Below are 27,465 nucleotides of genomic sequence, written 5' to 3'. Positions count from 1 at the left end.
ATGATTAAAAGAAATTAATATAAATTGTAATCATAGGCAAGCTAATTTCAATTTCAGAGGAAGTAACTCTCTGCTGATCATTAATTTTAAATTGGTTCTTAAATTTTTGGTCTGAAAGAGCATCTTTTCGTTATGAACAACCTCTAAGATAGACCTATTTTTTTCCTGTAAAAATCATCATTTCAGTATTTCAGCCTAACTGAAAGGAGCTGGTTTCAATAGGACTTTACAAAATTTAAATTTAAAAAAAAAAACATTTTGAAGAGGTTTGCGCTGTAATGTTTTAATTTTAAATTTGTTTTGGTGTAAATTATCATTTGAATAAATGAGATTTGATTCATTGTAATATTTCTCTCTTCTGTAAGTCGAATGAGCCAAAACGATAGTTATGACTATGACCAAGACATTCCTTTGCTGCAATATTAGAAATATTCTCGCCAGTATTCGAGTTGTTTGTGAATATGAGTGAAATTCTAGGACATTTTTTTTTCTCTATTTTATTTAATTTAAATGTATGTATGTACATAATTGAGACACTTCCATCTGTAATTTGATTAACAATTTGATGAGATCTGGTTATTGATATTATTATTATAATTATTATTATTATTATTTTGATAACAATGTCTCTGTTTTATTTTATATGAAGTTAGTGTGCCCTTGCCTTTTTAAATTATATTTGTATTGATTATTATAACTTGGTGTAATTTAAAACTTTTCTGCGAATCTTTTAAAAGTAAGTTCTTAACTCTTATTATTCTCAAAACAGAGGAAAATACTTTTTTGTTCATGCATGGTTGGATTTCAACAATATATCGTTTTATATTTTTTTTTAATTTTTAAAATGTTTTTTTTTTGTTGTTGTTGTTTTTTTCTCTCTTTTATATCATCCAAAAGCTCTTTTGCTTTCTGAATAGTTTGTCTCCCACAATATTTTACCTCTGATCCTAAAAGAAACCCCCAGGAGTTTTATGATTATTATTTTACATATTTTTTTTCTTTCTCACATTAGGCTACATCATTTACCTGATTTTTGATCATGTATGGTTTTACACATTGTATTTATGTTTGTAAAAAAAATTGATTTGTAGAAATTGAAATGTTGTATTTGTATCTTCTTAGTTTTTATAAATAATGTATTTTAATTTATGCAGAATTTTGTCTGAATTGTATTTTGTAAAGAATGGAATTTTGATGAGTATATTTGTATTACTGACCCCATTGCCTTTGTTACTTATTTTCTAGGATGCGTGTAAAATTAGATTGTATAGAAAGCAAGAATGTAATCATGAAAGACAGGGTGAGACTCTCAGCTATCCTTTGTAATTGTAAGCCAGGGACATCAACATTTGATGTCCTTTCTATCTTATAATATCCTATACGTTTATTTTCCTTGTCCTCTTTATGAGTGGAGTCCTTAGTCCTTCCATAGTGGGCAAGAGGTCACTTGCCATCTTCTATCCCCATTATACATTTTCTGATTCGCTATCTGTTTTTGTCTTGGAGTGGGATTACTTGGCTTTGTCCTGGCCCATGCCGGACTCCTTGGCAAAACATTTGAGTGTGTTCCTCTTAGTGAAGTGGCATCCTTTGCTTGTTTTGGGATGAGACTTTTAGGTGATCTCAAACTTGAGTGCACTGATAGTTTGCTTTTGGAATCTACATCTGTTCTCAATTTTAACTATTCCCCTGCGGGTGGTTGGATGGGAGCATCACCCTTGAATCATATACCTATGATGTTCGCATGGGTGTACGATCCGATAGTGATGTCGTTTCTTCTTCTCTTTACTAGCCTATCCTGCTTCTTTGGTTTGTGATTGTATTTTTGACAGGGGATATTTTTTTTTTCTGTAAATCTTCTGCCTGTTTGTTCTTGGTTATTTATAATTTAGCTTATGATATCTTTAGGTTATGATTTTGATTTACATTTGTACTATTTTTGTTAGATTGCTTGTTTTTTTGTTTCAGCGGTCTCTCATATAACCTCAATTGTGTTGGAAGAGACCTAAAGCAACAAACAACAAACAAACTATTCCCCTTTGTCTTACTTTCTAGAATATTTTTTTTACTACCCCATTTTCCTCCTTTTTACTGGCGCTGATATGACCTAAATGTGTCGCAAGCACCATAAAGCCAAGCCCCAAAATACATAAGTATATTGTCCTCTTTCATGATTGATATAATTTGACCTCTCATATTAGGCAGGGAGGTCACTCTAGCTGTGTCTTCTATTCCCCTTATCTGTTTTCCTTTTCTAGTTTGCTTCTTTGTCTTGGAATATGGGAGGGAGGTACTTGCTGTGTCTTCTATCCCCTATATCTGTTTTCCAACTTGCTTTCTGTCTTTGTCTTGGGATGAGATTACCTGCTTTTGTCCTGGCCTGAGTCCTAGCTGGGAGGGAAACAGTCAAATGCATAGTTATATATGGGAGATATTTTTTTCCTTGTAAATTATCTCTCTGTTATGTATTATTATGTTTGTTATTTTTAATGTATAATGTAAGCATTTGAGTGTATTCCTCTTTGTTGGATTTTGTGCTTGTGTCCGGATGAGAGTTATAGGTGATCTCAAACTAAGTATATTGATGGTTTGCTCTTGGAATCTGCATCTGATCCCTATTGTTCCCAGTTCCCCTTTGTCTTCCTTTCTCTTGGGTGCTTTAATTGTAATTCTAGAACTTTTTACTATCCCATTTTCTTCCTTTTTACTGGCGCTGATATAACCTAAATGTGTTGCAAGCGTCGTAAAACCCTTAAAAACAAAAGAAACAAACGGATTACTCATTGTCCTGGGCCTAGCTGTTTTTAGGATATGTTTTTTTCCATTATAAATCAACTCTCTGTTCTGGATGGGGTTCCCGACCTCCCCATAGTGGGCGGGGGGTTACTTGCTGTCTCTTCTATCCCCCTGTATCTGTTTTCCAATTGCTTTTTTCTTTGTCTTGGAATGATATTACTTAGTTTTGTTCTGACCCAGCTGGAGTCCTTGGCTAGGAGGGAAACTGTCGAATGTATAGTTATAGTTTTGTGAGATGATATTTTTTTCCCCTTGTAAATCATCTCTCTTATGTACTACTGCATGTATTTTTTTTCATTTTCAACATATGATTTGTAAACATTTGAGTGCATTACTCTTAGTGAGATCATGTGGCGGTGTATGGGGGAGACTTTTAGGCGATCTCAAACTAAGTACACTGATAGTGTGCGCTGGAATCTGCATCTGTTTCCTATTTGAACCAATTCCCCTTATCACTAACCTTTTTTCTTGCTGGGTGGGGTTCCTGACCTCCCATAGTGGGCAGGGAGGTACTTACTGTGTCTTCTATCCCCCTATATTTTATTTCCAACTTGCTTTCTCTCTTTGTCTTGGAATGAGATTACTTGGTTTTATCCTGACCCTGGCCAGATACCTTGGCTGAGAGGGAAACAGTCAAATGTATAGTTAGTTTTGGGAGATGATATTTTTTTTTCCTTGTAAATCATCTCTCTGTTATGCACTGTACTGTTTAGTTAATATTGTAATTATATATATGATTTTGTAAACATTAGTTGGGACCTGTGCTTTTGTCTGGATGAGACTTTAAGGTGATCTCAAACTAAGTACTTTGATAGTGTGCTCTTGGAATCTACATCTGTTTCCTATTTGAACCAATTCTCCTTTGTCTTACCTTTTCTTGGGTGCTCTAATTGTAATTCTAGAACTTTTTACTATCCGATTTTCTTCCTTTTTACTGGCGCTTGTATGACCTTAATGTGTTGCAACCGCCGTAAAACCCATAAAAACAAAACAAACAACCTTTTTTTGGGGTGCTTTAATTGTACATCTATTCTATAATGTTTTTACTATCCAATTTTCTTCCTTTTTGCGGACGCTGATATGACCTAAATGTGTTGCAAGCGCCGTAAAAACCTTAAAAACAACTAAAACAAACAACTATCTGTTATATAATGGTATCGTTTTTTTCTATTGTAAACATTTGAAGTGTATGCCTCTTGTTGAGATCCTGTGGTTGTGCTTGGATGCGATTTTTAGTTCGATTTAAACAAATCACATTGACAAATTCTCTTAAAATCTTTTCATGTTCAATATTTGATCAAGTCCTCATTGAGGTACATACTGTGTCTTCTATCCCCCTATGTCTGTTTTCCAACATGCTTTCTGTCTGTCTTGGAATGAGATTTCTTGGTTTTGTCCTGGCCCTGGCCGGATACCCTGACTCGGAGGGAAGCAGTCAAATGTTAGTTAGTTTTGGGAGATGATATTTTTTTCCTTGTAAATCATCTCTCTGTCATGCACTGTATTATGTTTTGCTTATGCATTATATATGATTTGTAAACATTTGAGTGTATTCCTCTTAGTGGGGACCTGTGCTTGTTCTCTGGATGGGAATTTAGGTGATCTCAAACTAAGTACACTGATAGTGTGCTCTTGGAATCTACATCTGTTCCCTATTTGAACCAATTCTCCTTTGTCTGCCTTATTCTTGGGTGGTTTAATTGTAATTCTAGAACTTTTTACTATCCCATTTTCTTCCTTTTTACTGGCGCTGATATAACCTAATTGTGTTGCAAGCGCTGTAAAACCCTTAAAAACAAACAAACTTGACTTGCTGTGTCTTCTATACCCCTATATCTGTTTTCCAAATTGCTTTCTGTCATTGTCTTGGAATGAGATCACTTGGTTTTGTCAAATGACATATGAATAGTGAAGTGAAAGTTTTTAAGAGATGATATTTTTTCCCCTTGTAAATCATCTCTCTGTTATGTATTGTTATATATATTGTTTTGAATGTATAATGTAAGCATTTGAGTGTATTCCTCCGAGTGGGATCCTGTGCTTGTGTCTGGATGGGACTTTTTGGGTAATATGGAAATATGCTCTTGGAATCTACATCTGTTCACTATTTCTGGGTGGGGATCCTGACCTCCCATAGCGGGCAGGGAGGTACACACTGTGTCTTCTATCCCCTTATATCTGTTTTCCAACATGCTTTGTCTTGGAATGAGATTACTTAGTTTTTTTTCCTGGCCCTGGTCGGAGTCCTGGCTGGGAGGGAAACAGTCAAATGCATAGTTATTGTTTTAGGAGATGATATTTTTTTTCCTTGTAAATCATCTCTCTGTTATGTATTAGTATTATATTTGTTATTTTTTAATGTATAATGTAAGCATTTGAGTGTGTTCCTCTTTGTTGGATTTTGTTCTTGTGTCCGGATGAGACTTATAGGTGATCTCAAACTAAGTACATTGGTGGTATGCTCTTGGAATCTACATCTGATCCCTATTTGTTCCCAGTTCCCCTATGTCTTACTTTCTCTTGGATGCTTCAATTGTAATTCTAGAACTTTTTACTATCCCATTTTCTTCCTTTTTACTGGCGCTGATATAACCTAAATGTGTTGCAAGCGCCGTAAAACCCTTAAAAACAAAACAACATGTGCACTATTTATACCTATCCCCTTTGTATTTTCTTTTTTGCTTTTTATTGTGTATCTAGATTATTTTTTTTTGACTAAACCATTTTCCTCCTTTCTGGGTGGGGTTCCTGACCTCCCATAGTGGGCAGGGGGGCACTTACTGTGTCTTTTATCCCCTTATATCTATTTTCCAACATACTTTCTGTCTTTGTCTTGGAATGAGATTACTTGGTTTTGTCCAGACCCTGGCCGGATACCCTAGCTGGGAGGGAAACAGTCAAATGTATAGTTTTGGGATATGATATGTTTTTCCTTGTAAATCATCTCTCTGTTTTGCACTGTATTATGTTTTGTTTACGTATTATATGTGATTTGTAAACATTTGAGTGTATTCCTCTTAGTAGGGACCTGTGCTTGCGTCTGGGTGAGACTTTTAGGTGATCTCAAACTAAGTACTTTGATAGTGTCCTTTTGGAATCTACATCTGTTTCCTGTTCGAGCCAATTCCCCTTCGTCTTACCTTTCTTTGGTGCTTTAATTGTAATTCTATAAGTTTTTACTCTCCCATTTTCTTCCTTTTTACTAGCGATGATATGACCTTAATGTGTTGCAAGGGCCGTAAAACCCTTAACGTCTAACAAACTATTTGTACCATTCCCATTTGTCTTACTTTGTCTCGGGTACTTTAATTGTAATTCTATAGCTTTTATACTATCCCATTTTTACCTTTTTACTGGCGCTGCTATGGCCTACTCCCATAGTGGGCAGGGAGGTACTTACTGTTCCCCTCTATCTGTTTTCCAACTGACATTTATAATGTAAGCATTTGAGTGTATCCCATTTTCTTCCTAATAAATGAGTTGCAAGTGCCGTTTAACCCTTAAAAACAAACATACCCAGACATAATCTTAATTGAGTAATTTTTGATAATTATTTTGATGATTTAATAATTTTGAAAGACTGTTCTATTATTATTATTTTTTTAAATTTATTAATTTGTACCAGGGGGAGCCATCATGTTTATATTCTCATTTCACTAGACTTACAAAATATATTGTGTAAATATCTAAATTCCTTTAATAAAGTTTTCAACTTTTTTGTAAAGATTACGTATACATTACAGTCACATTAAATGCTACAATTGCTAGTATCTCACAAACTCTTATTGAGTTGGCCATTATCTCTGACTGATTGAATAGCAATTAAGAATAAGAGGAATGTCCGTATGTAACTTGTAAGTCAATATAAGCGTTTTCTGTATGTCACATGACGTGAATTTGTTTACAAACCTAGTAAACAAGGCAGCGTAGTTTTTTATTTATGAATGCAATGTATTTATGAAAGGATGTATGCAAAAACAATGTATTTATGAAAGGACGTATGCAATGTATTTATGAAAGGATGTATGCAAATGCAATGTATTTATGAAAGGACGTATGCAATGCATTTATGAAAGGATGTATGCAAATGCAATGTATTTATAAAAGGACGTATGCAATGTATTTATGAAAGGAAAAATAAAGTTGTTGTAAACATGCTGATTGGATTCAAATTCAATACATTCAGTGCAATCTTCTTCTAACAACATGTCTGGAGATTGTGTTCTTTAACAGACAATACTTTCTGAACAATGTGGTGGAGAAATTAAAAGATGCATTATATTTATTTTGTTGTCTATGTTAGACAATGGGGAACAAGGTAATTGAGTTGATGACTAGAGGAGGCTTGACTTGAATACAAAGCAAGTCCAGTAAGTGTCTATCACTGTTGTGGTTACTTTGAGTTTTTTTTTTATAAATTGAGCTTTTATATAGCACAATATCCACTAAATGTGCTCAAAGAGCTTTACAAGGGGTGCCTGGTCAAGAGCAACATTTAACATGTATGACGGGACATGACGCCTGTTAGGCGATATTACAATTTTTCGGACAGACTTCGCTGTTCACAGTCAGGTACTCATTTTACACATGAGTACGGTGAGAGAATGTGAGTAAAGAGCCTTTTCCAAGGACTCAACTATGCACAGAGTGAGGCTCAAACCCAGGACCTTTTGATCTGGAAGCGAGTGTCAGACCACAAAGCCGCACTTTGACTTTGAGATATACCTATCATTATTTTGACTGACTCACTATCTAGTCTAGACGCTGTCAGCATGTCGTTGATAAGGCTACTTGTATTTGTAGGGGTGCTCTATCCTTCAACCTGCTTCCCTTTCTTGCCCTGCTGGCTTGAAACCTTTGCCATGTGGGATGCAGTCACATGTTAATGAGATTGCGAGGCTGAAATGACCTTCGTGTCACCTGGGTGGTGTTCCCACAGATTACACAGGGGGTTCCTGACCTCCCATGGTGGATAGGGAGGCACTTACTCTGTCTTCTATCCCCCTTTAAATGTTTTCCAACATGCTTTCTGCCTTTGTCTTGGGATGAGATTACTCGGTTTTATCCTGGCCCTGGCTGGATACCCTAGCTGGGAGGGAAACAGTCAAATGTATAGTTAGAGTTTTGGGAGATGTTATTTTTTGCCTTGTAAACCATCTCTCTATTGTGCACTGTATTATGTTTTGTTTACATATATATGATATCTGGTGCTGATATGACCTTAATGTGTTGCAAGTGCCGTAGACCCTTAAAAACAAACCTTCATGTCTTGAGCATCATTAATCCCTTAAAAGCAAAGTCTGAGTTGACATATTTTTTCCTCTCATCCTGAGACATTTTGTAACGGTCCACCTTTAATGTTTCTCAAACCTCCCTAAATCATAAATCATTTATCCTATCATTGTTGCTTTCTTCCTCATTCTGGGATGCATCAGAGGTCTTTTGTTGAGATAGAAAGAGAGGAGGGGGGGGGGGGAGGTTTATTTGAAAGATAGTCAATCTTTTAGATCATCTGTCTCTCTGGTTATTGTATGTAATCGGTTGGAGGGGATGTGATGCTATGTTTGAACAGGAGTGGTCTCCAAACTGTCACCTGGTATGAAGGCAGAAGTTCCAGAAAAAAAGAATGGATGACTTTGAAAAGATTGCAAAATGCATTGAAGTTGAAGCGTTCGTCCAATATTGACATGCTACACTACATTGAGAGCCCAAAACATTGTATAATCACGACAGGGATGTATTTTGAGGAATCAGGTTAGGAATTGCAAATAAGATGTTTTCATTATCATCACAGTCCATGTTTGTTTTTGTTTTGTTTTTACGGCGCTTGCGACACATTTTAGGTCATTTCAGTAAAATTAAAAGAAAGAAAATAGGATAGTCAAAAAATTATAGATTTACACAAAAAGGTAAGACAAAGGGGAAGGGTTCGAATAGGGAACAGAATAGATTCCAAGAGCACACTATCAGTGTTCATAGTTTGCAATCACCTAAAAGTCTCATCCAGACATAAGCACAGGTCCCCACTAAGAGGAACACACTCAAATGTTTACAAATCATTATATATTATGTAAAAGAAAAACAATCCCGACAGTACATAACAGAGAGATGATTTACAGGTGAAAACTATCATCTCCCATAACTAACTTTAGTGCAACACGCGTTCGTCGAGCAAGCATTCGACAAATTCTCGGGTTCAATGAACAAGGGCAGAATTTTCAAATTTTATGTCCTTCATCGTCTTGGTAAATTTTTCACAGCATCCACGAATGGTTTCACAGTTTCGACGAACTAACTTGAGACTTAAGGCCAACACTGGCCACAAAAAGAGAGAGAGAGAGCAGAGCAAGTTGCGTTGTGCCAAAGCCTTCGTGAACTTTTAGCCTGAAACTGACCTTAAAATATAAAGTCATAAAACAAGACGACAATCCAAAAACAAAAAGTTGATTCCTGTGAGTTGTATTCAAGAGGTCAACCAATGGAATCATATATTTCCTTGAGCACCACTAACAACAACTCACTTCATTTTTTAAACAAACAAACCTGTGTGATCTTGTAGTGTGACATACATTTTTGGTCAGTCTCAGTCTCAGGCAAAGCCATTTTAAGTGCTTCCCTGACCCAAAACAATCAGCAATGTGTGAGTTTTTACTTTTACACAATACTGTATGTTGACACACTAATGAATGAATTGCATTGCGACACCTCACAACACCATGCTTATTTTTCAATCGCCTGTGACAAGCACCGGATATCCATGGATTCCGGCTATAGTTTTATGAAGGGTACGTTGACCATTGCTGCTCTTCTCCCCAGATCCTACCATGTTGTATGGTGTGGTGGTGTGTTTTGATTTATCTACTAAGTGAGCAACTCAAGAGTGAATGATATTCATTATTTTGCTAACATTAAATTATTTAATATGTACACAAATAAGCTACAAAATGTAAATCTCCTGTTTTTCCTTTTATTTCACATAATATTCATTAATATATTTTTCCATAAATTGAAACCATTCATCACAGTCAATATATTGATCCTCTTCATCTCCATATTCCAAATAACACACACACACACACACACACACACAAAAGAGAGAGAAAAAAACCCAAACGAAACAGACTAAACAATGTTATTAAGAAGACCAGATTAAATGTATAATATAAATTGTTTCTTGCTCGAAAAAGAAACCAACATTAATTAAAGTTAAAACATCTCAACTACAGTAACAACCCAAAACCACAAATTACAACAAACTACCTCTTACTCTTTCAAAAGGGATCACTCTAGCACTAACACATATTTCTGTTCCATCCATAGTAACAACCCAAAACCACAAATTACAACAAACTACCTCTTACTCTTTCAAAAGGGATCACTCTAGCACTAACACATATTTCTGTTCCATCCATAGTAACAACCCAAAACCACAAATTACAACAAACTACCTCTTACTCTTTCAAAAGGGATCACTCTAGCACTAACACATATTTCTGTTCCATCCATAGTAACAACCCAAAACCACAAATTACAACAAACTACCTCTTACTCTTTCAAAAGGGATCACTCTAGCACTAACACATATTTCTGTTCCATCCATAGTAACAACCCAAAACCACAAATTACAACAAACTACCTCTTACTCTTTCAAAAGGGATCACTCTAGCACTAACACATATTTCTGTTCCATCCATAGTAACAACCCAAAACCACAAATTACAACAAACTACCTCTTACTCTTTCAAAAGGGATCACTCTAGCACTAACACATATTTCTGTTCCATCCATAGTAACAACCCAAAACCACAAATTACAACAAACTACCTCTTACTCTTTCAAAAGGGATCACTCTAGCACTAACACATATTTCTGTTCCATCCATAGTAACAACCCAAAACCACAAATTACAACAAACTACCTCTTACTCTTTCAAAAGGGATCACTCTAGCACTAACACATATTTCTGTTCCATCCATAGTAACAAGCCAAAACCACAAATTACAACAAACTACCTCTTACTCTTTCAAAAGGGATCACTCTAGCACTAACACATACTTTCTGTCCATCCATAGTAACAACCCAAAACCACAAATTACAACAAACTACCTCTTACTCTTTCAAAAGGGATCACTCTAGCACTAACACATATTTCTGTTCCATCCATAGTAACAACCCAAAACCACAAATTACAACAAACTACCTCTTACTCTTTCAAAAGGGATCACTCTAGCACTAACACATATTTCTGTTCCATCCATAGTAACAAGCCAAAACCACAAATTACAACAAACTACCTCTTACTCTTTCAAAAGGGATCACTCTAGCACTAACACATACTTCTGGTCCATCCATAGTAACAACCCAAAACCACAAATTACAACAAACTACCTCTTACTCTTTCAAAAGGGATCACTCTAGCACTAACACATATTTCTGTTCCATCCATAGTAACAACCCAAAACCACAAATTACAACAAACTACCTCTTACTCTTTCAAAAGGGATCACTCTAGCACTAACACATATTTCTTTCCATCCATAGTAACAAGCCAAAACCACAAATTACAACAAACTACCTCTTACTCTTTCAAAAGGGATCACTCTAGCACTAACACATATTTCTGGTCCATCCATAGTAACAAGCCAAAACCACAAATTACAACAAACTACCTCTTACTCTTTCAAAAGGGATCACTCTAGCACTAACACATATTTCTGTTCCATCCATAGTAACAACCCAAAACCACAAATTACAACAAACTACCTCTTACTCTTTCAAAAGGGATCACTCTAGCACTAACACATATTCTGTTCCATCCATATAACAACCAAAACCACAAATTACAACAACTACTTACTCTTTCAAAAGGGATCACTCTAGCACTAACACATATTTACAACAAACTACCTCTTACTCTTTCAAAACGGATCACTCTAGCACTAACACATATTTCTGTTCCATCCATTCCTCATTAGATCTTGCAAAATGTACCAAATAGAAAAAGAAAAAAAAAAGAAAAGAATAAATAAAAAAATTTAATAACCAGTAAATCAACATTTCATGGGATCTAACTTAGGACATTTGAAAACACGTCAACTCATCTTTCGATGAATTTCTTAAGTTCTGTTTTTTTCCCCACCTTTATCATTCTTTCCATTCCATCTAGAAAACCGTATATCTATAAAATGAACTAATTGTCATAGCCCCAAGGAGTTCATTATACAAACGAGGTGGAGTTATATCTGTCATCTGCATTTTTTGCGGCCGCAAATATCAGGGCGATCCGCAAATTTTGGCAAATTTCCCAAAACTGGCAAATCGTCGCAAATTTTGGGAAAATTGGCAAATCGTGTGACAAATTTTGAGAAAAAAAAGAAGCGAAAACAAAATAACGAAAAAAAAAGTGCGAAACTTGAGAAATGTTGCAGCTTTGCCTGGGACCAAACCAAGGGAAGCTACTCTCTACGGATAATGATCCTTTAAAATCTTTGTAACAACGCTATTCATAATGTAGCCTCCTTAAATGTAGTAAATTGTCTTTTATATATTTTTTTTCTGTATCGCGTGTTAATTTTTACTGAAATGCTTAGTTCTCCTCGGCAAATTTTTTGGCAAATTTTGGTCTTTTTGGCAAATTTTGGGGTTTTTTTTTGGCAAATTTTGGCAAATTTTAGGTCCCAATTTGGCAAAAAATGCAGATGACAGATATTATATATTATCAGAAAATTGAAGAAAAGGTTGGTTTTTAAAAAACTGACGCAAATTAGGAGGTCCTGATAGCTCACTTGAAAGAGCACTTGCTTCACATGCAAAGGGACCAAGTTTGATCCTGGATGAAGTTTAATATTTTTTTCTCCGACCCCTGTGTCCACCCAGCAGTAATTGGGTAACTGGGTCTGTTAGATATGACAGAAAGTACTTTGCGAAAGACGTGTTATACCTATAGGGTAACAAACAATTCCTATTATCCGTTTTACGCTATAGAAACTGAAACAACTCCAGTGACGTGGGACTAACCGCTCTGAAGGACTATTTGATGTAAATTGACTTATGTAGTAGTTAGTTTGGGGAATAAAAAAATGATGGTAATTATAAAAATAAAAAGTGATAAGTAAAAGAGCTGTCAGTGTCTCATGTAGTAGTCTATGGCTGTTGAAAAGAGGGCGAATCCAACTGCTCCAAATAAACCAGCTTTGAGTCCAGCTAAAATTAAAGAAAATCAGTATTAGTGAGAGGTGAGAATGATAACAGAAAACTTAATTACAAAAAAATCTTATCTTTTATGGAATTCATGACACCCCCAAGAAAACAAATCCCCGCAAGAGGGCTTCTAATTTTAATATATGGATGCCAATGTAAATTAGAAATACCTAAATTGTGTTGATTGCCTGCACTGGTTTTGGTCTATTCAGCTCTCTACTATACAACTAAAATGCTTTTGCCAAAAGGTCCTTGAAAACTTTATGTTCATTATCTAGGGATGGATAAACCAAATGGAAAGAAATCACTGCACTTTCTCATCCATAAATGATGACAAATCTGACGTTAGACTCAAAGGTTAGTTCTATCATTCAAACTCAAAGCTCTTTAGGTTTTCCTCACGCAATCTGGCTTTTCTAAAAGAAAAATAAAACCGTAACAAAATTAACAAGTGGTAAACTTGTAAAGGAATGAGATTAAAAGTAAACTGTACACTTGGGGGACTTGAAAGCTCAGTTGGTATAGCACTTGAATCACATGTAAAAAGACAATTTTAACATCTGAGCACTTAATCAGTTATCTTTCCAACTTTTTTGGCCATCCAACAGGGATTGGTTAGCTAATATTGTTGGACCTTGTGGAAACCATTTTGTGCTAGATTTTTTCACCTCATTACCAGTTGAATGTCTCTCAATCGAGATGCACTTATTTGAGTATTAGTGCTGCTACGTAGAGATAATACTGCAGCTGATGACGAGCCTTACCTCTAATACCAAGAACTCCTCCGACAAATCCACCAGCCATTGTACCATTGATAAGCTCTGTCTTCCCTCGATACTGAAATGAGACCACAACAAACATAATAGATTTTGAAGATTAACCCTTTAAATGTGGAAGTGTTGTTTACTTCTTAAATAAGTTTGAGTGGATTATGCATTTAAAAAAAAACAAAAAGGAAAAAAAGAAAAACAATAGTCTTCAACAGTCGTAACGTCACTTCCTTCCTAATGACACATGGTAACTTAGTAACACTGGCTCTAAACTATCGGAACAATGGCGGACGCCCGTATGAAATATTTCTCCGGCGGGAATATAAACGTTTCCAGAGGAAAAAAAAAAACACAAAAATTTGATCATGTTTTGACTTTTACACATTTTGATCAAAAGGCATATGAAAAGGGAATTAAAAGTTCTAGCCAGCATGAAGAATAAAAAGTAATGATTTTCTTTGTTTAGAACCAAGATGGCCGCCATTGCCGGGCTGCGTGACATCAGACTACTGAATCCAATTCCCATTAAAAAATAACAGTGGAGCACAAATATCTCAAACATGTTTCAACTGCCCTCATGTCATAGAGATCCTGGCTGACAATATTCATCCGTATACACTTACTTAATGACAGACACATATTCCTTGATAAGTCAGGTCTGTATTTAAAAAAATAAATGTGGAGCCATCCGGTTCATTCCATTCTGTTTTGTCTGTAAACAAAGCTATGTGGTATTTCACAGATTATTCTGTGCCAGATCTAATATTAAACCCGGAAACCAAATCAGTAATAGGTAAACAGAGTGACCAGAAGACAAAAAATCAGAATCTGATTTAACATGGGATGGAAGTCCCACTCGTTGAGACAATTGATGTCCAAAAGTGAAATAGTGTGAAATTTTTTTTTTAACAACTGAAATTGACAATAGCAAAGAGAAATGTCAATTAATAGTTACATAATCTCATAATTGCATGTTTGAAATCTTTCTGTTGGCAATCATTTGAGGCTCATCAACAATTTTTTAAAATTGAGACATGTCATTGATGTGCACAAGATCTGTATGCATTTCAGTTTTAAATGTTCAGGACTCAGGATCTCTCAAACTGATCTGCAGATAAACAGTCAAAGTCGCTTTATTGAAAAGGGCCATAACACAGAAATCATTTGAAATAAACGGTTCTATAGTTTTTGCTTTGTACCAGAAGGTAATGATTTCAATTTCCACTGCCGTGCTGTGTGACTTTGACCAAGTCACCTCTCTCAAGCTCACCTTGCTGCAATGCACTGTAGCCACTTCCTGGATTATTATTATTCCAGTCTGCCCGTAAAATAGACTATTAAAGACGAATAATACAGCACATTTTATTTATTTGTCTTTTTCAAAATTAAAGTTGGGAATGGCAGTTTCTTTTGAAATTTGAATAAAATAAACATTTTTATTGTTCCTGAGGATTTACAATAAACTTTGCATGTTTAACAATTTATTTGTTTTTCATTCTTAAAGACTCAAGTGGAAAGTATTTGCAGACAGCTACATTTTTTTTCTTCAGGAAATGATTTTTTGCCCACAGGTGAAGTGTATACTATTACTTAATAAATGTAATATATAAGACAATAACAATAATATATCAACATTGCATTCACATTGCCCTTATCCATGATTATAAAAAATTACCCTGTGCTTTCGCCACAACATCATAAAGACATTGTAAAGAAGGGAACAGTAAGGGGCAGCATAAAACACAACATGTGATCTCTTATTTTTGCATAGTTTGTAAGTCTTTTAGACACATGTGCAAAATTTTTGGACAGAGATAACGTGAGCCTTGAGGGTGATTGTCGATTTTTGTATCCATTTTTCACATTGCCTTATTTGTGTTTTTAAAAAATTACCTAGTGCTAGCTGTAAAGAAGAAGAAGAGAGCATGTGATCTATTATTTTGGTGTAATTTAGAGGTAGAATATTCCTTTTTTTTTTTTTTGGGGGGGGGGGGGGGGGTGATTTCGATTGGTGCATCCATTTGAAACAGAATTAGGAAAATGGCCAGACTTGGGGACCCCCCTATCAAAGTGAAAAGAGTCAAATATGGTACAAATACATGCAGCAACACAGCAGTGTTATGGTTTTAGGTGGAGTAAACAAATATTTCACGGTCAATTAACACTGAGAACAAGTAAATGATGACAAATGACATCGTAAAGTAACATTCTAGTCATCACTCACCGATTCTATGATACATTCTGAGCCTGCAAACATTGCTCCGACTAAAGCAAAGTTTTTCCCATAAGAGAGTGATCTATTCTTCATTTCACGTAATACCATACGTGTTGTTGGAGTCTCCGTTGATATCGTAGACATGGGATCAACACCTGCTGTGAAAAGACCAAAAGCCCCTCCTAAGGCAAATCCTGTGAATGCAAATACAATTTGAATTTAGGAAGCAACAAACTATCATACTGAAGTGCGAGCCGTTAACCAAATTTAACCTTTTATTGCTTTAATTTCGTGCCATTGCCTTTATCTCAATAAAATTGCAATTGGGCCTTTAGGCACAAAAGTTATTTAGTGAGCAAAGGAAATAAAAGCTGAAAAAAAATATTTTGAATAAATTAAACCATAGCTGAAAGGTAATTTCTGCAAATGCAAAATTGCTATCATTTCACTTTTTGCAAATATGACACATGAGAAAATTAAAAGGAAAGCTTCCACAAGAGTAAACACATGAAGCTATTCGCCTTGTTAAAAAATTATACTGCCATCAGTCCGCCTGCGTAAAAGTAGACAATGAAACTTCCAATTTCTTAACCATCACTAAAGGAGTGAGGCAAGAATGTGTACTACAGCCTTGTATACTATACAGTGAATTTATTTTCAGAGAAATTAAGACATAAAAGGTAGAGGTGTTGGTGGTGTTACATAATCTGTGCTGGGGACTTCTTTGCAGTACCTTTTACTATACACACACACACACAAACACAAACATATCCTCTCTCCTTCTCCCCCCCCCCTTCTCTTACGCCTCTTCTTGCATCCACATCCAACACCATCTCCATACATTTACATTATTTCCACATTTGACAAAATGCGACATTTTGTAACCTTACATATTTGTGTTTTGTTGTTTGTCTCCGCCGAAACGTTTTTTGTTTTGTGTATATATGAGTCACATTTACTCACTTTATCTTTCTCTCCATTTCATTGGCTCATTTAGGCACCTCTTGTCTATGGCCTAAATCGACGTACAAATGTGCAGGTCTGACAACGCAAATTATATTGTTCATTTCATTGTTGTAATTGACTGACTGTAATTGTAATAGAAATACTCTCAACCCAACGCAAAATAATCTACATTACAACAAACGAGCCCATAATGAATTCCGGTTATCAGATCTGCAAATACGTGCACGTCGGTCTTAATAGATCGTTGGCTATTTCGAGTGGCTTGTGGCACTTCACTCACTCTTACTACTCTTCTCTGATTGACAGTCTCCCAAGGTCAATGGACACACACTCACAAAGTACAGGTCACTCTTGCACGTTCAACACAATCATAAATACGCTTATGGCAAATTCAACGGCAATACCATCGTTATCTTGAAAGCGCATACTTGATACGATTTATATCGTGCTTGACCTATCATACCTATCACACAGCTTGCCCCTGACTTGAAAATACAACTGTCAAAGAAACTTCGAATGAGGATTTCTTCTCTGGTAAACTGTTGTGCAGGTATGCCGCCTGTAGGAACCACGACATTTTCTTTTCTCTGTTTTTTGTTTCCTATTACGTGGTCAATAATCAGACTAAAACTTTGTAGATCAGACGGGGATAAGTCTTTTGGAAGCCCTGGATTGATTGGTGAGGTTGGACTCTGTGAGTCATTCATGGGCGCAGCCATTTTGCATTTTATGAACTAAAGGGAACCTACTCCAGAATTAAAAAATGGAATAATCACCGGTTGAACTCTGACCTTGCTTATCGAATAACAACAGAAGTTACTAACAGTCACCAATTACAGAGTCATCCACATCAGTTAATCCATGTTCATCATAAGCCTTCAACTGGCAGAAAGTAATATAAGCAAAAGGGTTTCTGTGATAGACAAAGGAAGGATTTTCATACGTCACCATATTCACGTAAGAGTAGCTGTCTCGAAAAGCAGGGGAATGATGAATGAACATGAAGAAAAGTATTCCCCCTCCCACTCCCCGTCCCTGCTACTGCTACTGCACTTGTTACTGTTATCATTCTTATTCTTAGAATACCATGTACATTTTTGCAAGATAATGATGACGTCATGATGACACGGACTGGAAAGTGATACAGTTCATGACACTTTCTAAACCCACTCCCAGCAAGCAACTCAGTAAAAAAAAGATAATGTGGTCTGTCCTGAAACGTTCGTTGCAAGTTGCTTTACTGATTTACTGCTTTCCTAAGCCTAAGCCACATCCAGTGCGACACAAGTTGTTAATATTATAGTATTTCTAACGTATTTTCGTAGTTATGCTTTTTGTTTTGTTTAGTTGTTCTCTCTCTCTCTCTCTCTCTCTCTCTCTCTCTCTCTCTCTCTCTCTCTCTCTCAATGATATAACTTCCTTATCCTGCTATATACACACTCCAAGTACTGCTTTATAAAATGTTCATGTCAGTGGTGATAACGCCTTTATCAAATTCGTATATCACGTGTGATAACAGCGCCAGACTATGTCAATGCAGATATATAATATAGTTGTGTATTAAGCTTAGTGCTAAATTGCCATATCATAGTTTTGAGGTCAAAGTCACAATTCATTCTATATCATCTCCGGTCCTGCTGATTTTATTTAAATGAACAGGACAGTTTGAAAGATATTCATATATATTACCGATAAAATTTCCTGTAACTTAATTACCTGTATTTTATGAGACTTTTTCTAGTCTTCATTTGAATTATCCTTTAAAACATCTAAAAACTGGACATGGATGCTCCTACATCAGAGGATATTAGTTTCTTTCATAAACTAATGGGGACAGTTCAACAGTCGCCTGTTGTGGCATTGTGTTTATGTGGTCTTTATTCAGCCTACTACCTACTTTATGTTGTCAAGGTAAGTTGAAATTTATTTATATATTGGTACATATTAAATTGTGAGCCTATGTAATGAAACAGAGAGAGCCACATTCATCACGATAGATACCACTAAAAACGAAGATATCTAAATGATCAAGTAATGGTCCAATCCTTTGGGGGTAGACTCAAATTCTTTGCTTTTTTATGGCACTGTCTTCAACAATTATCTTTTAGTCTTGACCATTGTACATTCAGTAGTATAAAGTCGTGCCTCTCCATGGTCCAGAAATATGTTATTCTTAATAATTTTAATTAATTTCGGAACAGGATGATAAAGCTTCCATAATCCAAACTCTCAATTTTGAAATCATCCATCTCAATCCAACAGTGATCCACAAAAACAAAGTCTCAAACGCTAGCTGTCCAATTTAAGGTTGGGGTGGGGTCACAAGGCGGGGTCCAGTGGTTGTGAAATGTGCCTGTACAGCAGGAAGTGGAGGTGCTTGCGGCATAAACCATAAAAATATTATCTTCGACATAACCCTCTCTAGTCATATGAAGGGGGCAATAGATGAGAGGATAAACACTATTGCCATGTCAGACTAAAATCAGTGAATGAAATATTCATTTCATATTTTTTTTCAAGAAGTCTCAACTCCTCCTCCTCCCCCCCCCCCCCCCCCCCCCACTTTCTCCCACAAAAAAAAGTATAAACAAAGGAGTTGTAAGTGTGAGTATAACGCTCTTTCTTGTTTGATATTGACATGACATATCATTTTGATGGATGGAACTTCATGTGCCATGTATCTGACCACGTCTGGAGGGAATCAAGATCTTTCAAGAGTTCATGTGCATCTGCGCTACTATCTATTGTTCTGAGAAGAAGGCTATTGTCTGCAAACAGTTTAAGCTTTGTTTGTGGAGATAATTCGTTTCCAAGGTCATTTTTAAGTATCAAGAAGCGTAAAGGCCCAAGTACTGTTCCTTGCGGTACTCCTGATAAGACATTATATTTTTTGCTTGAGTTTCCATCAATGACAACTTGTTGTGTTCGATTGCAAAGCCAGTCCTTGAACCAAAGTAGATGATTTTGCAGTTGTTGTTCCATATTCACTGGCTGATATGTTTCATTACCCCCAATATTCCAAATTCCACTTTACTCGAGCTATAATAGTAATTGTTTGTGTGGTACAGTGCCTAATGCTTTAGTGAAGTCTAGTACCAGGAGATCAATTTGTTTTTTGTTGTCTGTTGATCTTGCAATTTCTTCTACTGTATTGATTCATTGTGTATCGCACAACCGTTTTTTCCTAAAACCATGCTGGTGGTCGACTAGTATGTTGTAGTGTTCCATGATAGAATAGAATATAATGTGTTCTAATATCTTGCAAATGACTGAAGTTAGAGATACAGGCCTATAATTTTAAACTAGGTTCAAATGTATGTTTTGATTTATACATCTACATCCTCACTCATACTTTTGTTTCACTATTAGAGTAAATATTTGAAATTAAAAAAGATACTTTGTTTTTTTAAATAAATTTCATGTTTGAATTTTTGCAAGAAAACGGGAAGAAATTTTATTTTATAGATTTAAAATTCTATTTTTCACTAGATATATATTTTATAATTTGACTTAATTTTGTGATGATTTCAGAGACCAATCATTGCTTGCAGAGGTGCTTCCTTTCGTCGTTTCCTCGATCAGCATTTACCTATATCCAAGGAAAAGTTTTGGCCAACATGGTGGTGTTTTGAATCGAGGTTCCAAACCGTCTTTAGAGCAATACTACAATCATCTGTACACGTTGACTACAAAAGGTATTGTCTTTAAAATATTTTCTTGAGAAGGGTCATTTAGTGTAAGCGGTTAAAGCCTATTTGTTTTTTCCTGTTTCTTTTTTTTTTGGTATTGTTTTTGTTTTTGTCCACACACTAAAAAGTAAGGAAAAAAAAAAGGATTGTTATTGATCTGGGTTTTCAGGTTTTATAAGTTGTGTACACGTTGTTTTAAAATCCAGGAAACTGCAAATTGTCCCTGCATAACTGGAAATTGCTCATAATCATGTTAAAGACATAATGAAGCATATTGGAAACGAAACTAATTGTGAATCTAAAAAGCACCGCAACTTTCAGTTTCAAACTTTGCTGGGTTTTTTTCAACCGTTGTCTTATGAACTGATTAAGACAGTCAGTGAAAAAATGCAGTTATTGTAATGATTTAATATGCTCCTTTTGCATTTTTGCAAATTAAATTATGAATTAATTCCAATTAATCTAAACAAACTTGGCTATGGAGACTGATGATATAGCATAGGTTCAAAATAGATGATTGTTTGTGTGATTCAGTAGCTCTCAATAAACTTAATTTAAAGTATGTTAATAATGAAATGATTTCCAAGGTATGGTATATAAAGATTTTTTTTTTTTTTATGCCAGGGAACAGTGAAGTTTTCCAGCTATAATTTTAGTAATGAAAACTGCTTGAAATCACTGGGTTAACATTATTACCAAGAGTTGTGGCTTTACATTACTGTCCATTAAATGTGTTACAAAAGCTGGAAAGATCACAGGATCCATGGGTTTATGGCTCTGAGGGACGTTGTTGTCTTGTTAGTATAACACTCGACTCAATCGGAATACTTAGGCATCTGGTTTTTGTTTTCAACAAGATATGAAGTGAATAGAAAAGTGCCAGAAGACAATAGAGAATAAAAATTTTTCGCGGCGGTGGTGGGGTTTGAACCTGCGACCTTATTGGTACGACAACTCCGCCTGGCAGGTGAGAGTGTGGCTCTACCGTGTGAGCTATCCACGAACACAAAAATATTCGTTTCAAACTCAAAGTCATTACTAGATCCCTCTCTCACCCACTTCTTGAGACCGCCGATTCGTTCGTACACCACCATCGCGAATAATTTTGACCAGCAGTTAAGCTTAAGCCAATATTCTCAACACAACATATAACATAGAAACGATTGAGACATTGAGTATGCTCCGGTGTATGGGGTGAATTTTTAATTCAGAAAAGTGAGTGGAGCAGGCACTTATGTTGGTAACAACAAGATATGAAGTGAATAGAAAAGTGCCAGAAGACAATAGAGAATAAAATTTTTTTTTTTTATTCTCTATTGTCTTCTGGCACTTTTCTATTCACTTCATATCTTGTTGTTACCAACATAAGTGCCTGCTCCACTCACTTTTCTGAATTAAAAATTCACCCCATACACCGGAGCATACTCAATGTCTCAATCGTTTCTATGTTATATGTTTGTGTTGAGAATATTGGCTTAAGCTTAACTGCTGGTCAAAATTATTCGCGATGGTGGTGTACGAACGAATCGGCGGTCTCAAGAAGTGGGTGAGAGAGGGATCTAGTAATGACTTTGAGTTTGAAACGAATATTTTTGTGTTCGTGGATAGCTCACACGGTAGAGCCACACTCTCACCTGCCAGGCGGAGTTGTCGTACCAATAAGGTCGCAGGTTCAAACCCCACCACCGCCGCGAAAAATTTTTATTCTCTATTGTCTTCTGGCACTTTTCTATTCACTTCATATCTTGTTGTTACCAACATAAGTGCCTGCTCCACTCACTTTTCTGGTTTTTGTTTTGTAGTGTGCAATGCAGAGACGAGTCTTTGGAAAAAGCTCTCTATTCTCTCTCTCTCTCTCTCTCTCTCTCTCTCTCTCTCTCTCTCTCTCTCTCTCTCTCTCTCTCTCTCTCTCTCTCATTGTACTCAAGTGTAAAATAATTACCTGCTGACATCAGCTTACAAGCGTCATGTCTCACCTTACATGTGATGTGTTACTACAGCTTGGGACCTCTTGTGTGAAGCTTTGAGCATATTTTGAGCATATATTGTTCTATATAAAAGCTCAAGTTTTGGGGAATTTTTCATTTTGCTTTGTATTGAAAATTTAAATTTTGAAACACGAATTCTAGAATTCAATTCCTTTCATTTTGTTTGTTTTGATTTTCAGTGAATTCATCAGAACCCCAGACGGAGGTGAGATACAGCTGGATTGGTCCTATAATGATGAGTCAAGCACTTTTCCCAAAGAAAACAGGCCCACCATTCTCCTGTTGCCTGGATTAACAGGTTATTGGATTAATCATTGTCAATCTTGTACTCTGCTCATATTAATGAATGCAAAACTCAAAACATAGAAACATTGTATTTTCGAAGTTATATTTGTCTTTAATAAAGACAGGAATTGTTTATTTTACTCGTTTCAACATTTGTCATGTTTTTGAATATTTACAAATGGATGATGTTAGTGTTAACTTTTAACTGATCGTATTTACAGGTAACAGTCAAGAGAATTACATGGTGAACATGGTCAAGGATGCCTCCGACATGGGCTACCGGTAAAATATTTGTAAACTATAATAGATTATGTACTAGAATGATGATAAGGATGGTGGAGACAATGACACCAATGATGATGATGAAGACGACGATGATGATAACAATGGGCATACAGCATACTATATTTTGAAAGCCTTAATTTCAAACAGTATTGAAATGTTTATTTCTGTATTTTTTAAAATTGCTTTTTGATTTTCTTGTTTACAATTTCGCACTTCTCACAATGTTAAACTGAACATAACATTGCAAAGTTTTTCATGATTAGCTTGGTGTGATATCAAATATATATGATTGCTATTTATAATTATCATAACTTGTAGCATGTGAATTGGTGATTGAGAATTTATGAAAACAACATATAATGATCCAAATCTTGATTATATTTTTATTCTTAGATTGAAACTCTGATGAATATCGACTTTTACGACAATCCCAAACTGAAACCTGCTTGCAGGGTTGCCACATGCATTACATTACATAATAATTTTTTTGTGATGAAATTTAAATTTTACAACTTATTAATTAGTAAATAAATTTATTTATTTATTTATTCATTTGTTAATATATATTTTTATTGCTTTGTTTATTTACATATTTATTATAATAAATTTCTTTTTTAAAGATGTGTTGTGTTCATTAACCGAGGTCTTGGAAATAGCTCACTGAAGGTAGGTCCTTTGTCATTATGCCCAGATAGTTCATAATATAATACGTGATGTGTTTAAATAGGGGAAGGTAAATGATTGGTGGCCACTATATAAATGGTATTTGTTTGTTTATTTATTTATTTTTGTTTTTTCATTTGTTGTCGTTTTCTTTGTTTGTTTATGGTTATTATTAATGAAGACTGAAAGTTAGCGCAGCCAGTGTGAATCCAGTTCATGAGTAAGTATGTAATGTGTAACATATTTCTTGTCAGTAATGCTAGAGAATATTCAATAATCTTTTTAAAAATTATTGAACGCCATAAAAACGTTGGTTTAATTTTTTTGAGAGAAAAATGAAGTGATTGAATGTCTCTCGTATAAAAGGGAACAATACAAACTAAACGACGTTTTGGCATTTGGCCTTCTTCGGGCCACACACAGAACATGCAGAAAAAGGCGAGAGAGAATTTGTTTATTTTTAAAGTTAAATTCAGATCCAAAAAAAAGGAGGGGAGTAAAAGTAGGAGGGAAGAGGCCTAGAAAGAGCAAGTTGTGTGTATGAGAGAGAGAGAGAGAGAGAGAGAGAGAGAGAGAGAGAGAGAGGGGGGGGGGGGGGAGGGAGAGAGAGAGAGAGGTGGGGATGGGGTAGAGAGACAAGGAGATGAATTGTAAACAAAATAGAAGGCTGATGCACAGCTGTTCTCGATGATTAAATTTAAGTTGGTTGATGCCAGTCTTCCCACCCCCCCCCCCCCACCCCACCCCCATTTCTCTCTTTCTCTCTCTCTCTCTCTCTCTCTCTCTCTCTCTCTCTTTCCTTCCCTTGCACACACACACACCTTGCTCTTTCTTGGGCTCTCCTCCCCCTCACACCCCACCCCCTCTTTTTTTCCCCCGTCATAATTTAGCTTCGTTACGTAAATGTAACATTTTTTTTCTCTCTTGTCATATCTGCTTTATTGTCTGTCCCCCGAGGAAGGCCAAAGGCTGAAAAGTTCTTTTTGTTTTGTTCCCTTTTATATGAGTCACATTCACTCAATTTATTTTTTCTCCATCTTATTGGCTCATTTTGGCACTTCTACCTCCTGAATTCTTGAGTATCATTTGAAAAACAAATTGTTAAAAAATATACAACTTTCATTTCTTTTAAAATTGTCATTGTTTAATTCCCATTTCCCCAGACACCTTGTCATTGTTTAATTTCCGTTTCCCCAGACACCTTGTCATTGTTTAATTCCCATTTCCCCAGACACCTTGTCATTGTTTAATTCCCATTTCCCCAGACACCTTGTCATTGTTTAATTCCCGTTTCCCCAGACACCTTGTCATTGTTTAATTCCCATCTCCCCAGACACCTTGTCATTGTTTAATTCCCATTTCCCCAGACACCTTGTCATTGTTTAATTCCCATTTCCCCAGACACCTTGTCATTGTTTAATTCCCATCTCCCCAGACACCTTGTCATTGTTTAATTCCCGTTTCCCCAGACACCTTGTCATTGTTTAATTCCCATCTCCCAGACACCTTGTCATTGTTTAATTCCCATTTCCCCAGACACCTTGTCATTGTTTAATTCCCATTTCCCCAGACACCTTGTCATTGTTTAATTCCCATTTCCCCAGACACCTTGTCATTGTTTAATTCCCATCTCCCCAGACACCTTGTCATTGTTTAATTCCCGTTTCCCCAGACACCTTGTCATTGTTTAATTCCCATCTCCCCAGACACCTTGTCATTGTTTAATTCCCATTTCCCCAGACACCTTGTCATTGTTTAATTCCCATTTCCCCAGACACCTTGTCATTGTTTAATTCCCATTTCCCCAGACACCTTGTCATTGTTTAATTCCGTTCCCCAGACACCTTGTCATTGTTTAATTCCCATCTCCCCAGACACCTTGTCATTGTTTAATTCCCATCTTCCCCAGACACCTTGTCATTGTTTAATTCCCATTTCCCCAGACACCTTGTCATTGTTTAATTCCCATTTCCCCAGACACCTTGTCATTGTTTAATTCCCATTTCCCCAGACACCTTGTCATTGTTTAATTCCCATCTCCCCAGACACCTTGTCATTTTTTAATTCCCGTTTCCCCAGACACCTTGTCATTGTTTAATTCCCATCTCCCCAGACACCTTGTCATTGTTTAATTCCCATCTCCCCAGACACCTTGTCATTGTTTAATTCCCATTTCCCCAGACACCTTGTCATTGTTTAATTCCCATTTCCCCAGACACCTTGTCATTGTTTAATTCCCATTTCCCCAGACACCTTGTCATTGTTTAATTCCCATTTCCCCAGACACCTTGTCATTGTTTAATTCCCATCTCCCCAGACACCTTGTCATTGTTTAATTCCCATTTCCCCAGACACCTTGTCATTGTTTAATTCCCATCTCCCCAGACACCTTGTCATTGTTTAATTCCCATTTCCCCAGACACCTTGTCATTGTTTAATTCCCATCTCCCCAGACACCTTGTCATTGTTTAATTCCCATCTCCCCAGACACCTTGTCATTGTTTAATTCCCATTTCCCCAGACACCTCGTACATATTGTGCCGCCAATGTGGAAGACACAGAATTTGTGATAGATCACATTAAGAATCGGTTTCCACAAGCCCCACTCATGGCCACTGGTGTATCACTCGGAGGGTGAGTAATTGTAATACAGATTATTATATTTATTTATTTCATTCTTATGGGTCCATTTGACATATGGGACTTCCACCATTTTTATTTATTTGGGGTCAAACATCCTTCGATTCATTTCAATCAGAATTGATCACTTTACTTACTTACTTACTCCTGTTCAATGTTTCATAAACACACAAGGTCGACAGTAAGGAGTGCCAGTGTCTTCTGTCAGCTTCTGGACCTCACCCCAGGTCCAACCGAAGGATGTCATTTCTCTATCCACCAAGTTTCCAGTGGTCTTCCCCTATTGCGATTAGTCGATCACTTTACAAGCCTTTTTCTTACACCAAGCTAAGCAATGGTTGAGAAGATAAATGAGAAAGAACTAGCAGAAATGTAGTGGACAAGATGGCCAAATGGATAAGGCATTCCACGTACGTCAGCTAAAGCACAGTTTCCAGCCTTGCTGTAGGCTTCTCGCTTTTATTGAATTGGAGCTGCTTTAGTTCTGTAGATATGGCAAAAAATTGGATGACTTTCATTTTAAAACTACAAAATTGGCATAACAACTCTGGCTCTATGGGCCTTATGGCCAGAAACACTAAGAAAATAAAAATTATATCTTTAGTTTTTATTTAGAGCTGTAATCTCTAAGTCTGTTTAAAGTTCTTTCAAGATATGAAGTGAGTAGAAAAGTGCCAGAAGACAATAGAGAATAAAAATTTTTTTCCCCGGCGGTGGTGGGGTTCGAACCTGCGACCTTATTGGTACGACAACTCCGCCTGGCAGGTGAGAGCGTGGCTCTACCGTGTGAGCTATCCACGAACACAAAAATATTCGTTTCAAACCCAAAGTCATTTCTAGATCCCTCTCTCACCCACTTCTTGAGATCGCCGATTCGTTCACCACCATCGCGAAGTAATTTTGGCACTTATGTTGGTAACAACAAGATATGAAGTGTAAAAAATTTTTTATTCTCTATTGTCTTCTGG

The 27,465-nt window shown here is 36.2% G+C and overlaps 2 protein-coding genes across 11 annotated transcripts in view; one reads left to right on the top strand and one right to left on the bottom strand.

The window, feature by feature from the left end:
• Nucleotides 1-11,646: 11,646 nt before the first annotated feature.
• LOC144969086 (mitochondrial import inner membrane translocase subunit Tim22-like) lies at nt 11,647-17,773 on the bottom strand. Its single transcript, XM_078908124.1, has 4 exons — nt 17,411-17,773; nt 15,991-16,175; nt 13,761-13,833; nt 11,647-12,999 (listed from the first exon to the last, which is right to left on the bottom strand). Exons 1-4 carry the CDS (start codon nt 17,664-17,666, stop codon nt 12,920-12,922), a joined length of 594 nt encoding a protein of 197 aa, XP_078764250.1. The 5' UTR covers nt 17,667-17,773; the 3' UTR covers nt 11,647-12,919.
• LOC144969085 (phospholipase ABHD3-like) overlaps nt 17,718-27,465 on the top strand; it is a 25,559-nt gene continuing 15,811 nt past the window's right edge. The window contains exons 1-7 of one of the 10 annotated variants that reach the window (XM_078908113.1): nt 17,718-17,904; nt 18,607-18,858; nt 20,479-20,642; nt 22,804-22,922; nt 23,131-23,191; nt 23,815-23,860; nt 26,379-26,491. In XM_078908113.1, the coding sequence (XP_078764239.1) occupies nt 18,730-18,858; nt 20,479-20,642; nt 22,804-22,922; nt 23,131-23,191; nt 23,815-23,860; nt 26,379-26,491 (632 nt within the window). In that variant the 5' untranslated portion in view covers nt 17,718-17,904; nt 18,607-18,729. Of the gene's footprint in view, nt 18,235-18,606; nt 18,859-20,478; nt 20,643-22,803; nt 22,923-23,130; nt 23,192-23,814; nt 23,861-26,378; nt 26,492-27,465 lie in introns of all 10 variants that reach the window. The other 9 variants (XM_078908119.1, XM_078908116.1, XM_078908122.1 and 6 more) reach the window with 9 other exon arrangements.

The sequence above is a fragment of the Berghia stephanieae genome, chromosome 3 (genome assembly GCF_034508935.2).
Source record: "Berghia stephanieae isolate SIO BIC M18660-M18661 chromosome 3, UCSD_Bste_1.3, whole genome shotgun sequence".
In the NCBI taxonomy this organism is placed as follows: Eukaryota; Metazoa; Mollusca; class Gastropoda; order Nudibranchia; family Aeolidiidae; genus Berghia; species Berghia stephanieae.
This window is presented reverse-complemented; position numbering and strand designations above follow the sequence as displayed.